This window comes from Ixodes scapularis, unplaced genomic scaffold (genome assembly GCF_016920785.2).
Source record: "Ixodes scapularis isolate PalLabHiFi unplaced genomic scaffold, ASM1692078v2 PGA_scaffold8__174_contigs__length_109621045, whole genome shotgun sequence".
Taxonomy (NCBI): Eukaryota; Metazoa; Arthropoda; class Arachnida; order Ixodida; family Ixodidae; genus Ixodes; species Ixodes scapularis.
The window spans coordinates 67,893,436-67,908,485 of NW_024609883.1; the positions used below are offsets into that span (position 1 = coordinate 67,893,436).

At 45.7% G+C, this 15,050-nt stretch overlaps 1 protein-coding gene across 1 annotated transcript in view; it reads right to left on the reverse strand.

The window, feature by feature from the left end:
* Nucleotides 1–1,692: 1,692 nt before the first annotated feature.
* LOC8028897 (protein bicaudal D) overlaps nucleotides 1,693–15,050 on the reverse strand; it is a 38,010-nt gene continuing 24,652 nt past the window's right edge. The window contains exons 8-11 of the mRNA XM_029988310.3: nucleotides 13,285–13,473; nucleotides 12,633–12,731; nucleotides 8,989–9,121; nucleotides 1,693–6,227 (exon numbers count right to left, since the gene is read on the reverse strand). Of these exons, the coding sequence (XP_029844170.1) occupies nucleotides 5,422–6,227; nucleotides 8,989–9,121; nucleotides 12,633–12,731; nucleotides 13,285–13,473 (1,227 nt within the window). The 3' untranslated portion in view covers nucleotides 1,693–5,421. The remainder of the gene's footprint in view (nucleotides 6,228–8,988; nucleotides 9,122–12,632; nucleotides 12,732–13,284; nucleotides 13,474–15,050) is intronic.

Genomic DNA, 15,050 nt, shown 5'->3' on the forward strand with positions numbered 1-15,050 from the left:
TCGGGCAAGCCAGCGGGCACGGAGACAGCAACTAAATATCAGTGCGTCGTTTTTTAACCAGACGACACGGAAACCTCCACCTACGGAGGCGACCTGCGGTGCCAAAAGCGCGCGATATGTGATGTCTTTGGTCCTTGGCTTACTACTGTTCAGAGCCGCTAAAAGCTTATTTTTAGTCGAAATACAAAATATAGGTGGCACGAACCATTTCAATTATTTATAAAAGTAGTTTTTGTTCAGTATTTTAGATCAGAAAAGAAACATATGCAGTTTAGAAAGTATGGAAACAAGAAATGACCCGTCGCCATATCTGCCGCCAAGCGGTGGAAAAGGCGGCGCATACTAGAAAGGTGTAGTAGGATCAGGCACCGACGAGCGGCGCTGTGGTCGTATGGACTGGAGGATCCGACCGGTTCCGAGCATTCTGAAGGCCTTCGGTGAGCAGCTTTGGCTTGCGGTTTGGCCTTATGGCGGTATGGCAGTGCGAAGTGGCTCCCGTTCTGAACTGATCTTTACCCCGTGCTTGCTATCATTTGTGGCCAATGAAGTGTCATGACGAATTAGTGTCTAATCGCTGAGCAAAAGCAATGCGAGCTGCCGTGGCTGCCCGCGTCATACAGCCTAGCCAAAACATGCTTTAGTGGCGCCCTCTTGAGCCGTCGACACAGAGCGCGGCAGCCGCGAGCGCTCGCCTAGTTCACTGCCCTTCCTCTAGTTCGCAGCCAGTCAAGTGACCAAGGACGTCATGAAGGTTATTTTTTCCTTGTTTTTGTAATTTTAATTTGCCTACTTTTAAAATAAAGCGAAATCCGAGAAAAGTTTTATTAAGTTACTACGTTCAGTGCGCTCAGGCTAGGTGCAAATTAAAAACCAGTAAAAAAGTCCTTGCAGGGCCCCTTAAAGTGACCTCGAGGTACCAGCCTTGCACAAAACTTACCAGCACCTTCCTTGGCCCGAAAAAAAAAAAAATTTTTTCTTTTCTTATGCAACTTTGCCTACTTGAGATGAAGTTTTTGCAACACAAACAATCTAGTGACGCCCTACAAGGGACTGCAGAGAACCCTTTTCTAAAATAAAATAAAATGCACACTAAATATGAAATGTGCATTCGTTTTTCATGGTTCATGTACGAAACAATGAGGTAGTTTGCTGGTCACAGGCTGCAAAGTGTCTCGGCAGCATACAAGACAACAATGTATTTACCGGTATAAGAGACTGTAATGAAAGCTTGTTTCATTTGCACCCGTCTCCAACACAGTTACTGAAATTGTTAGCATTGCACAACCTTGCTGCTGACTCAACACAATTATGTAAGCACGATGCACATAGTGCCCGAACCTCCCGGCCCTCCCACACCACCTATAAAAGAACGTCCAAACGTGGCCAAATTTCGTTTACCTTTTAGATAAATCTAAATGACCAATATTATTTTTCTGGGATAAAATTCAAAAGTTCCCAAAGCTGCACATTTTATCCAGAGATCAAATATAAGATGAAAGATAACATTCAGAAAAACCTTTGCACAACTAAAATCTTGCCTTTTCAGACTGTCATTCAGACCAAACAAGCATGCAATTCTCGATTTTGAAGCAAGGCAGTTCACCGATGCACCCCCCCCCCCCCCCCCCCCCCCCCAGAGAGACTAGGATTGCTGCAGCACCTGCAACTACAGACAGACAGACAGACTCTGCATTCACCTCACAACAAGCACCTCATAGAATTTTATTCTGCATAAAATATAAATAAATACACCACTCCAAAGTAGGGGCCCTCCAGTTCAGAAAGTTTTCGAGACAAGAAACCACACAAGCAAACCATGTACATTTTTTTTTTCTTTGGACGTTTTTCTTTTTCACGGGGGCCCAATTGCAACCGCGGTGGACGGCAAAGGGCGCTTCTCAGCCATTCCTAAATAAGAACGAGCCGTTGAAAAAAGCAACAAGGACCAAACCAACCGTCGTCCCACGTCCTTCTGGTGGAATCAATCTATAAACGCAAAATGCTGGCAATTTTCTTTTTTTTTTCTTTGTGAACTGCAGCATTTATTTGAATGCCTCTCTATGCAACGATCCTGAATCTGCATACTGCATCTCTGAGAGTTGTCCTGAAAGTTTTCTTACACAGTTCAAAGGCTGACGACGTGACGTCTTTACGTCAGACATCAACTTTCTAGATGGCCACAAGCAAGCACGTCAAATTCAACGACTTGCCACCAATGCAAGACACAGACACACATGCGTCCGATAGGTCACATGATTTGTCGGATTTTGAATTGTGCGCGTGCCTTGCTTCCGAGCCTTCTGAAACTTTTCTCCTTGTGCGTCTAATAATAATAATAATAATAATAATAATAATAATTACTATTATTAAGTGGATCATTTCTTGTCCCTTGGTGCTCATACAAAAAGGGCTATTTTGTTCCCTCGCAAACAAGAACAGAAAAAAAACAAAAAAAAACAATTCAGTCCTACTGGACATTTCACAGGTCAGCCTTTTCGGAAACTTGAGTATAGATGAGACGAAGCGTGACACTAAAAAATAAATAAAAAGCGTGCGACAAACAGTCTGAAAAATCGCCAGCACAACTAATTGGGAAACAGCATAGATCGTAGCTTGAGCAGATTTCACTTTTGAGAATGGTTTACACGAAACAATTCCGAATTCCTATTGGAGGCGCTCGTTTACTTCGTGGCACTTCTCTGTCGCGAAACATCTTTTTGGTATGCTGCCACTGACCCAAAAGTGCCGTAAGCGTGCTTCAAAGAGATCAGTCTCCGCTAACGTTGAGCAAGGACCGATGGTGTGTGCTCGGGAAAATTGAGCCGCTTGGGGTTCACCAGTCGTCGAATTCCGAAATGCAAAGAGAGGTAAGGTGGCACAAAGACGGTGGAGTGCGTCAATGCTGTCTACTTCGGCTCTGGAAGTTCTTTTAGCGAAAAGGAACAAGTATGGTTCCGATTAATCCTATATGGGACACGCATGCGTCTTCAAACAATGCAACCGTTTTGAAAACAAGGAAAATGGAATCGTTGCAAAACAGCGATTACATATTCACGGTGTATTTGCAAGAAGGGCAGACACATGGGACTTTGAGGGAAAGGAAGTGGGTGGGGGGGGGGGGGGGGGGGGGGGCAGGAAGGCACAATTTGTGGTTAGGCACTTTTTCAATACACATCGCACTCACTACACTTCTCAGGGGTTTGGCTTGACTGATCCCACCACACTTCGCTCAATTACGCTAGGGCAAAGTAAGTTGTGGTACAAGGAAAAAGAGGGGGACAGGCATGTCTCCCAAAAGCGTACTATCCACAGATTAAACTCGCGCAAGGTGGTGAAAAAACGTCTAAGAGACACAGAGGACGAACGAGGCATTTTTACAGGACCACAGAGTGTTTCAGAGGTATGGAGGCTTTGGTGCACGACTGCACCCATCCAACTGAAATGTCTACGCTTCGTTCACCCCTAAACAGACGGCGCGGTGGGAATCAATCCATTGCCTTCCTTTCATCACCTCTTGCGCTTACAAGCATGTGCACAGTGTGTGATCACGCAATGAAAAGGAGATGTATGACTGATATAACGAGAACATAGCTTCCTCTGCACTGTCGGGTTAGGGGTGAACTTCGCACAACTTTCGATCGGTCATTCTAGAAACCACCCGGCGGCTTCAAACATCTTAAAGGACACAAAGTTGCCAGCAACTGAACAGAAAAAACCGTACTCCGCAATCTCCCTCCCCCCCCACAGGGGTCGTCGAGAAGCCGCTTCGACCGACCAGAGTTGTATCGAGGCTAATTACGACCACCACGGCTACACAGAGAGGCTGCCACTAACTCTCAACACAGGTCTCTAAAGGTTTACATAATGGGCAATCACGAAACAGTGGTGGATACACGACTGCCCAAACCCGCAACGCAGCGACTGGTATAAGTTGCGTCCGTCAATAAACAAGGCTAGCTAGGTTAGTGTTAGGTCTCTTTGGAGATTTCACTAAAACCGCCTCTTGTCGAGGTGCCATGCACGTGCAGAAGCCAAACCGCTTGACGAAATAAGACGTATGCCATCACCGAAAGCGTCGGTCAGTCTCAGCTCTCCAATCTCGAAAATATAAAGTCCTTCTCCAACCGAAGACCGTCGCTGTAAAAGCAACAAAGTGTAAAAAAAAAAGGGAAGGCGCAAAAACGCAGTTAGACGATTACGTAATCTAATCATGCATAACAACTTTGCAGTAAAATGATTTCGACTGGAATGCTCCTCATACTCAAAAACACCATCTTGCACCTAGGCCGGACAATTCATTCCACTATCAGCACTTCTGCCGAAGCTTCCCGAGCAGAACGATGTAAAACCGAACCGTACAAACCCTCCAGGTTTTTCAACCGTGGCGCAGGAAATAGAAAAACATGTCCCCTAAGGTTTCAACCAAACCTGGCACCAAATATTCGTGACCTACCAAGACTCCTTTCTAGGCGTCGCATACCGCCCTCGAATAAGAAGCGTCCAGAGCCCCAACGGATTGTTCGGACCAACGCTATACTCGAGGAACCGGCATCGTTCTGAGTGGCACCAAACTTGACCTTGTAACTACTAACCACAGACCATACTGGAAAAATTGTCATGCACTGCACATTTGAAGAACAAACTATTCAGAGGGTTTGTCCTGGAAGGATCTGGAAGGACAGACTTTGTAGATGCTTGACCATCACACTCTAGTAATCCTCCTGGTGGCCAAGTCTTCGAGAGACACACCGCACAATGATCCTCCTTGTCACGAGAGCAGAGAGCAGTCAACCTTTGGCGGTAGCAGTCCCCTGCTAACAACCATGAATTCCATGCGGGAGCCAGCGTTCCACCAAGAGGAGGTTTCCTACAGCGGAATCCTCAAAAAGTTCCTTTCTTTTGCCACTTCTTTGTTGCTGTGTACATATCTTAAGGATATGAAAAAAGCATATGGCTCCTAAAGCTGCAAATACTGTTCTTCTGCAGGACAGGTAACCGTGCAAATAACCCGGTTCAGACTGCAAAAGGTATCATCCCGATACTGGAGACGGCCCGTCATCCTTAGCTTTGTGTCCCGTCTTCCAGGTTCATGAGAGACTTGAAGTGCACCCCCGCCACAGACTTCTAGAGCGGTTCGTCGTTGGTCATTGTCGAAGACTTGAAGCCGCAATTCGTTCACAAACTTGTCTTCTGTTTGGAGACTTCCCTCCAACGGCTTGTCCAGAAGGACACACACCACCTCGGAAACAAGTGAAACAGCATCCCACCTCAAAAAGAGCAAGTCATCTTCTGCTTCGAGTCTCCTTTCCAGTTGCTTTCTTCCAGAAAAACGCCAGAGGCCTTCGGGATTCGATTGGCCACCGCCCAACGCTCGGGGGGGACCCCCCCCCCATCCCGGCAAACAACAGGGCACCCCTCGCCTCAGTAGTCTCTTCGCTGGTGACTCCCATAGCCGAAGAAAGGCAGCGAGGTGTGGTGGGGACTCCCGCGCTGCTGCTGCTGATTCGTCGAGGCGCCCTGCTGGGCGGGGCCCCTTCGCGGCGTGCCCGTGTGCCTCCTGAGATGCGACCGCTCCCGGTCCATCTCCATGTCCTCCAAACGCTGGGTCAGCGCCAGCTTCTGGTGGATCGCCATCCGCAGGAGCGAGTTCAACGTCTTCCGCTCGTCCTCCACTGCCGCCAGCTGCCGCTGAAGGTCGTCCAGTTGCGCCACATACTCCTCGCAACGCGCCGCAAACATGGCGCGCAGCGACGCGAACGTCGCCGCGTCCTCCTTGAGACTCTTGAGCTCGTGGCGCTGCTTGGACAGCGTCTCGCTGACCACGGCCTTCTCTGTCTCGTACTTGGACTTGAGGTTGGTCAGGGCGACCTCGGCGGTCCGCTTGTTGGCCTTGAGGACGGCACGGAGCGTTGCAATCTGCTCTCGTTTGGTGGACAGGAGAGACTTCAGCTTGATGACCTGTTCCTGGAGTTCCTCCTCCTCGATGGAGCCTGCGCCGTCGCCAATGGTGGGCACGCGGTTGCGGCCCATCTCCATGGTCGTTTCCACGGCGACGCGGAGGTGGCGGACCTGGTCTCTGAGCGTTTCGCCCAGAGTGACGCACTGCGAGGGGTCGAGGAGGTTCTCGCGGAGCAGGGCCGCACGGAAGAGCTCCGTGCGTAGACGTTCAATGGGCAGGCCATCCGTCGCAGGCGTCTTCTCCGTTGATGGAACGTCCTCCGTGGATGCTGCGGGCGGAAGAGGTCTTTAGGTAAGATTCCAAATGTTTCCACAGTTGCCAACACTCCTCATTAGAAGTCCCTACATAAAATGGTAGCTTCTGCACCACTATTACTGACACTGATATTTATCATTATACTAACTAAAGGTCGGTTGCTGAATCATGCGCTAACAATGGTCGCCGTTTTGTGGAGAAATAATTAGGCTTAGCTTGGTGGCATGGATGAGGGGAGGTCTTAGAAATAACGAAGCAGCACCCGAAACGCAGCTTGCCCTACAATTATGATTTCATGTTTTCGGAGTTTATTTTTTGTCTAATCGGAGAGTGTGTTTTTCAGTTCACTTTTTGTCGAAAATTTGGAGTTGAACTGAGTTTATTTTTGTTTTCTTTCCAATTGTCCTAAATTCGGAGCTTAATTTTGCAGTGTTTCCTATTTCTCAAAAATAAAGATAAATAACACCTGTGTGGAAACATATTCTAGATTCGAAAGAATGAACTTGTATCAACTAACATTTATTCAGCTGCATTTGGCATTGGTGCCATTGCTATCGGCAATACTGATGTATCCAACAAAAAAAGTTGCCCACAAGTGTTGCTTCGATGAACGTCAATACCTTAAAATCAACAAACTCCTGGAGGTAGTCGCTGGGAAGCTTGTATTCACCCCATCCTATCCATCAGCCCACCCCACCACGGCTGCGTGGGGTGAAGTGGTAAAGGACGTAAAATAGAACTTCAACTGCCCACCCACTCTTCCCCCTTCTGTGAAACCTTTATCGTTCACAGCTTTCACTGTTACAAAAAATGACTTCTCCTTCCTCTAAGCACAAATAGAATGGCCCAAGCTGAAAACCCGAACAGTGGCTTTTGACATGACCAGAAAGTACACTGACTTGTTGTTCTTAATGAACCTCGACAAAATCAACGGTAAGACCCGTTTTGTCAATGGTGCGAGATTTGAAACAAAACTGGGGTAATATTTTCTCAGGACCATTGACGCCATGTGCTGACCAAATTTTACTGTAAAATACCATATTTTTTTTATTTTTTGGAGTGGCATTGGTGCATCAAAATTTGGAGTTGATCGAATAAATCTGAATTGACGAAAATTTTACCGGCGGCTGTTTATCGGATTTATCCGAAAGCACAGAAACCTACGTATCATATGGGAAGAATCTTGGTAATTAAAACTCTGGTAATTCAAACTAACATGCACGTCTCGTTTCATGCGTTTCCAGGAAGGAAACTCCCAGTGATTCAAACCTTGCATTATTCAAACAAAGTTCTGGTCCCCCTCGGGTTCAAAAATAATGAGATTCCACTGTTCACATGCATGACGCACTGAGCTGTGCTGAGAGTTTATTCATGAGCTTTCCTGAGCTTGGGAGTCACGCTAAATTCGGCGGACTTACGGCCCGCTGCTTAGTGAGAAAACCCGAATAGACGCATAACTATATACAGCAATTCAATGAATTAGAGAGCAACTATATAAAAATTCAATTTCCCTGCTAAATTTAGCGGGGAAACGCTTTCCACTAAATTTAGCACGTTACAATTTTTGGGGGGACATTTGTTTTTTCAGGAAAAGCCTGCCGTAATATCTTGAGAGACAGCCCACCTGAAATCGATAGCGAATTGGAACAAAATATGAGGTGGGCTAACTTTCGGTGCATCATAAGGAAAACATGAAAAATGTTCAGCCTTTCTACTTTTGTGAAAAAGGAAGACCAGCGGAGCTGTACTCGATACCAGGCACGTAGCCAGGATTTTGTTTTGGGGGGGGCCACCCATTACAAAATGCTGTATGAGGGGGAGGGGGGAGAGGAGGCTCCAGCAAAATGGAAGATTTCGGTGGGGAGAGGGGGGAAGGGGGGTCCCAGGCCCCGTGGGCTTCCCCCCGGCTACGTCCCTGCTCGATACACTGTGTGCTTCTTCTTTGTCTTGATTTTCGCGCTGTTTCCTACGATGAATTCCCACCAACGCGCCCAACTATCCATTCTTCTATTATAGCTGGAAAGGTTTGCGCCATCTACGAGCTACGGCGGAAACCATACTGGTTGTGTGCTTGCAGCTGTCGCTTATAGATGGTGGTAGGTGTCCAGGTAGGTTTGTGTCGACATACACGGACACGATCCTAGAGAACCTAGTGCTTAACAGCTCCCGCCGTAAAAATGCTAGTTTTAGATTTTGCGACCCTCGAAATTTGTGACCACAAAAGGGGGCGATGAACCACAGACGACAGTCCTTCGCTGTCAGCAATTGTAGCTTATCTCCAGCTGTGGTTAAGTAACACCGTTTTTGCAGAGGTCACCATTGGCCAGGGCCCTGCAATTACTGGAAGTGGGCTATCTTTTGGTGTTTCGGAAAAAATAGCATATCATGCCAAAAACAGGGGGTGGGGCATCTGCCATGATAATATTACGGTATCCCTAAACATATTCGCCAGAACTAGCAAATTTCAAAACTCCCCGCTTTCCCTTGCCGAGTGGAATTCATTGCCCACACAGATTGTCATGGAAGTGAAACATAAAAACAAATTCCGTGATGCACAAAAATAATTTTTGCTAATTGTGTACGGTGTTTGTTCATGGAATTTTCGCTTTTGTTTTCCAATGTTGCACAGATTATGTTGTACTAGTTACTTGCCCTCTTCGTGTAAAGTGCTCCTTCCAGGGTGCCTTTGGGGAAGTGAGATAAAACTAAACTCGAATGAAATGAACTGCATACAAAATAAAAAGAAAAATAGGAGAAACAGGACCGGTCCTCACCCATGGTCTCGCCATCCTCGATGCGCGACCCCTTGGCATGGTCCAGGACCACCCTGCTGGGTGTCTCACCGTTGACGGTGCACACGTGGTGGTACAGCTGGGCCAGGTCATCTGATACCGCCAGGAGCTCTTCCTGCAACGTCCCGGCCACATTAATAGAACACCACGAGCAGAATTCTTCGAGTAGACATGCTACATGAACCCAGCACGAGACACACATCTCCAGTGTCATGGTGACGATACAGAATCCTTACTTCCTTTCGGTTTGTTAGTACATATTTGATGCAAGGCCTCCTTGCCATAGATCGCAGTTCTACAAAAGTGGTGCTCAAAACAAATGTGCATTTCCATGACAGACATGGCAGCTGAATGTATATTTTGTAAGAGTGACTAGGAAGTTAAGTCAAAATGTGTCCGTGCCAGTGCTACGTATGGAATTCTCGTCCTGCTTAGAAGGTTTTCTTTTCCTTTATACCGCTAACTTTTGCAAAATATAACTTGGTAGTACTTGAAGAAAAGTTGCTGAGGAGATCACAAAAACTATAATGCTCCCTCGCAGGTAAAATAAATAATCTGCACTCCTATACACCTTTCCAAAAAACGCTCCTAGGCCGCCGCCATGTCGCTGATGCTGATGCAGCTGGTGCGACTCCTGTGCCTTCTATCAGCTAGAAATTTTCTGCCACTCTCTTGGACTGTGAGGACCCACTCAGCGCGGATCTCTACCTGCGGTTTTGCATTCAACGTTTTCTGGCCCCTCTTGAAAGTTTCCACTTAATTTTTTTTTTATGCATGCTGCGTACCCTTTCTATTTTATCTTCCATTGTGAGAAATAAGACTGGTAAGTGCCTGCCATTCAGCTTTTCTGCTCGACATTCACGGGAAACGAAGGAGGTGAAGGACGTCGAACGACCCTCGACGCAATTTTGCGAACATTGTTCTCCCCCCTCTTACAAATAATCTGCATAGAATCCTCAGTCATCTCCAAAAATAGTTGTTAGGGTTGGGGTGGGAAACGGGCCAGTCGCGTTTGTTCCTTTGCCCAGTTGCTGTTGTGAAAAAAGGAAGCTCTCCCCAAAACGTGCCCCAAAACGAAGTCATCTTGGATTCCGTCCGATCGTCAAGATGTGACTGTCGTCGACTGTGACTGTGTTATTTGAGATCTTTCTTAAATTAATTCTTTTTGGATAACGCTGCATCGTGTGGTACGCACGATATATTGTTTGAATGTCAACACTTTCTAAATTGTATGTCCGTGTCCTGTCCATCGATCGGTAAACACGTTATTTGTGAGCGTGAAAAATGCATGCCTTTCGGCTCTCTTCTGTTGCAATTTATTTTTGACAGCTTTGTCATTTGACATGCGGCAAATCGTGCAGCGCCGTCAAAACTTATCGTAAAAAAAAAACACAAAAAACTAGAACTATATATTCCAGTCGCATTTGTTCTGTTGCTCGCCCAACAAAAATAGTTATAATAGGTTTTTATTGCTTTTTTTTTTTCAATTGTGGTACAATGCTTTCTCAGTGACCTCGGGAAAATATGTGCACCATGAAACACAAAATACAGCGGGAAAAGACGAGAATTTAGCCGCCAGCAGTGTTTAAAACTGCGCCTATGCAGGCTGCGCCTATCGAAATCACAGTCCACTCGGTTAGGGTTAGTAGGGACGCTGGTGAGAGTCTAGCATCGAACCCGGTGACTGGGCTCGAAAATGGTTTGCTGCCCCTGGGGTCAAGTGTTTCTAGGAAAGGTGTATAGGGTAGGGCAGGGAAAAATGAAACACTGAGCAGAATGCAACATTTTAAGTTTAGCACCATCCGTATGCGAATTTGGCAGTGCAATTTGGCAGTGCGATTAATTTGATACTTCACCGACAGGTGCCAGCACTTGTCCGCTTTACTCCATAGCAAATATGTTACCATTAGTGGAGACACGCTGGAGAAAAAATAAAAGCGCCGTTTTGGTCGATGAGCAGCCAAAACGTGGTGAAATTCTGAGCTTCCGTTCTTCTGGAGGGATGCAGCCGAGTCGAGTAAAGCTACCGTACCAAGATGAGTTTTTATTTTATTTGTTTGTTTCGTTACCTAACTGTGGAAAAAATTTTATTTCTCTATAATTTGATTGTTACAGCAATAAAATTGTTAAAATTAAAAGTGTATGTTAGGGCCAATTGGGATAATATCATGATCAATAGGCGTAAACCAATTTTTGGTAGGTTTAACGTTTGTTCCCGAGCTATTATCTTTTATTCTTTTATGGTTTAGAATGGTTAAGTCGTACAGAAGGTAAACCGCCAGGGCTTCGTAAAAAAGTACTAAAAGGTATGCATCAGCAGCGTCAGTTTATTGGCACTGCAGCCAAAGCCTTCGGGGCACGAAAGGATGCACTCCAAAGGCGTGCAAGGAAACTCAATGAATTTAAAGAGCAAGTGCTTTATAAAAGTCAGTTTGGATCCAGACAAAAGGGTCTTTCCGACCAGCTAGAAAGCTTGTCAAGCATATTGTGTACATAAACAACTCTTCGTGCACTCACATACTAGGATGTCGAAGAAATAATTAACACCTACTGTTAAAAAAAAAAAAGATAACCAGGGGAAAGATTATTAAGGATGAAGGAGATACTCTGCTGACTATTTGTTCATTAAATAAGCCAGTAGCGCAGACGAGTCCTGCAAACCCTACGACGATTGCACTAGATGTGAGTGACAATGCCTTGTGTGAAGCCATGGAGCAAAACAGCACCCCATTTTGTGCAGTTGATCCAATACAAGGCCGGGCTTTAAACGTTCCAAACACAAAAACCGAGCAGTCTTTTTTCTTTTTTAGGGCAACTCATTTTGTTTTGCTAGCTGTCTCATTTTGTCCCAGAAGTCAGGGCAAAATATGACATTTGTGACTTTTTATTGGCAATGAACATCCTGTACTTCTACCAGCTCAAGCCTATAGTCATTCATACCGACCACAACACCGAGACGCCAAAGCAGATTTTCGTAAAATGCTTTTTTTTTCGATACACTATAAAACAAAAACAAAACAGTGTCGACTTGCAATTTTTTGTCTCGTGTTACCCTGCCTTAGCCTAAGTGCTCACGTCAAATGCAGCTTTAAAAAATGCTGCACGACACTTCGGAACCATCACCCTCTCTTAACCCCTTCACCGTTTTGGACGAGCTTCGCTCGTCAATGTGCAGCCGTCCCCCAAACTGTTCGGGATGAGCATAACGCGTCTACGTACCCCAGTTGACGCGCTCGGCCGTTTTAAACGACCCAGGCTCATTCATGGCTTAGTTTGTGACTCTGCCAACAGTTGGCAGCACTGACCTTCATTAAATTTTGCTCTCGTTTCGTTTGTGGCTAGAAACTTGATTTCGAAGGCAACAGTTAATCAGTTAAGCTCAGACTCTCCCAAAGCTAAAAATGACTAAGTCGTTACAGCATTTACCTTAACATCCCAAAACATTAGCAAAACCTACTACAAAGGTCAAATTGGGCGCAAGACAAATGGGAAGGGAAGGCTAAACTTGCGGCATGTGGTTCAGAAAAGCCCGAAGAGGGTTCCCTAGAATTTTTTAACTCTCGCAAAAAAATCCTTGACACTCCAAAAACGCTCTTTGATAGTAAAAAAAAGAAAAAGAGACTAACCTGAGTTGAGCCCAGCCTTGTCTGAGTCATGTCAGTGGCGTTGCTCACAATGTTCAGGTCGTCCTTGATGTCCGAAATCAGCTGCTCGTAGTCGTGCACCTTCGAAGAAGGGGACAGAGGCAGGTCAAGGACACGTGCAAAAGCCTCTGCAGGTCCCCGCCTACCAGTTAAATGCTCGCAGACTCTATGCGCATAGACTCCAGTGGGTACAAATAAAAATGTAAATATGGTCAACTTGGAATTGTTACATACATAAAAAAGAGAAGGTTTAAAATCTGTTAAAACAAGTTAAACTCCCAGTGAGCTTATAAACATCATAACGCGCAAATAATGTTACCGATTCAACTCTGTGACAAAGCCTCCCGAAAAGTGACAACTAAAGTCAAAGAAAAATGAAACGAGTCTTAGCCCTTAAACACTTATGCTTAATTAATTAGCATTATTAATTAATGATGGTTCATTCGCGAAACTAACCAAATTTAGTGAGGTGCCAAATACAGCAGCCATGTGACTAAAGGTATGTGCATGACTAATTGTTTTTAGTATGCTTAGGACGACCAGTGCCCATTTGACCGGTGTTATTTTATGAAGAGAGTGCGACTTTAACCTACCCATGCGAGTTTTAACCAATGTATCAACAACACCGGTGTACCTTGTTCTTGAGGTTGGCGATCTCATCGCGAAGCTTGCTGCTCAGGACACTGTCAGAGTCCCCACCGGCGCCAGAGTCGCCGAGTCCGTCCAACTCTGCCTGGAGCGTTGCAATCTGCTGAATGGCCTTGCGGTAGCGCTGCTCGTGCTTCTCCAGCAGCTTCTTCAGCTTCGTCGCGTCGTTCGTGTCCTGGAAACCGGCACCCCAGATGCGCACCCGTTTATAGCCAAAACCCAAATTGAGAACCGTAAAAGTCTAAGGGCACAAAAACAATGAAAGATGATGTGATGCAAGACTACCATCAAAATTAACCGATTTTGAGGGAGCGTCAAGTTTAAAGAAAGGCTTATTTGTGTGCAAATGCGAGTTGAGTTATAAGAAACCATAACTGATACAATGAGGCATAGCAAGTTAGACTTTGAACCAGTTCTGTCTCCGATCCACTCCTGCACCAGTTTGCAAAGGGCAGCGCCAATAAAGGACAGTATAATTTTAGAATGCGCATGAGACATGCAAAATGAACAAAGTAGAATTACATCCTTTTAAAAGGACCATGAAGGCAATTTAATTTTTTTTTAAAAGAAGGTGTTTTCGGAAGCGTTCAACCAGTGACAAACGGAGGGATCGTTTCAGATTATGCTTTTATACACGGTATGAAACCTATTAATTCACAACTACAACTTCGAAAGATTATCCAACGTTCAAATAAAAATTTTTCATCACATCTCACCACCGAAATTGAAACCAAGAGCGCGTCTATCGTTTGAACCAATCGCCAGACGAGGTGCCCGCTGTCGTCACGCTTCGACGGCGCACTTTAGTTCACCTTTCTGCCGCTGCCTCAGTGGGATCTCAGGCATCGTTCCCGGCGCTATTATTACCACGCCTGTTTGCTCGATTGGTGCGGCACCCAAACTTCTGTTCGGGCTAGAACTTGGTCAACAGTATCTGAGACGTGCCCTGCCATCCATTTCAATCGTCGAATAAAACTTCGAAACTGCCTTCATGGTCCCTTTAAAGGGTTACTCTGGCGATTTTTGAGCTACCCCAAACAAACTATTTTTTTGGGATCACCGGCCTTTACCCTTGACAGTATGCTACTTAGTATCCCAAAATTCAGAATAGTTGTTGTAAAATTGGCAAGTGAAAATGACGTCAAAACCAACATTCAAACATATCTGCGCTTTTTCAGTGCCGTGACTTCAGTAAAAAGCAGGCATGCAGGTCGAGCAGGCAGTCTAAAAATAGACTATGCCAAGCATATGTTCCATGCTGCTGCACGGGTGCTGAAACGGGCTTCCAAAGCATTCATCTGACATCATGAAACTGCTTGTAATCAGTTGGGAACAAAGTCTACAGTCCCAAGAGCGAACCCCTGCCTTCCCCTGACGTCGCTTTTTCACTCTTGCCAGTAGGGACTTTCACTTTGAAAAACACTGCGAGGACCAGAATTGTAAATTCGATAACTTAGCAAAAAAAAAAAATTATTCTGGCCTAATACTTGGGTTACTATTTCAGCGATGTTAGTTGGTGCGTTTAGCAAACTTTCGGGCAAATCGGGGATTTTGAAGAGTACGCTGAAATATCCCTTTAAATGGCCTGAAGTGAGCGGAATGGATGAGGAAACTGGGTCCTCCGGGAACCCATGGAGGCACCCTGGGGAACTCCCGGGTCCCTAGGAATCCAGCTCTCACAATGTAAAGAATCCAATCCGAGGCCTCGCGTTTGGGTAAACGCTGAGCCGTACGGCAACAAGCTTGACAAGG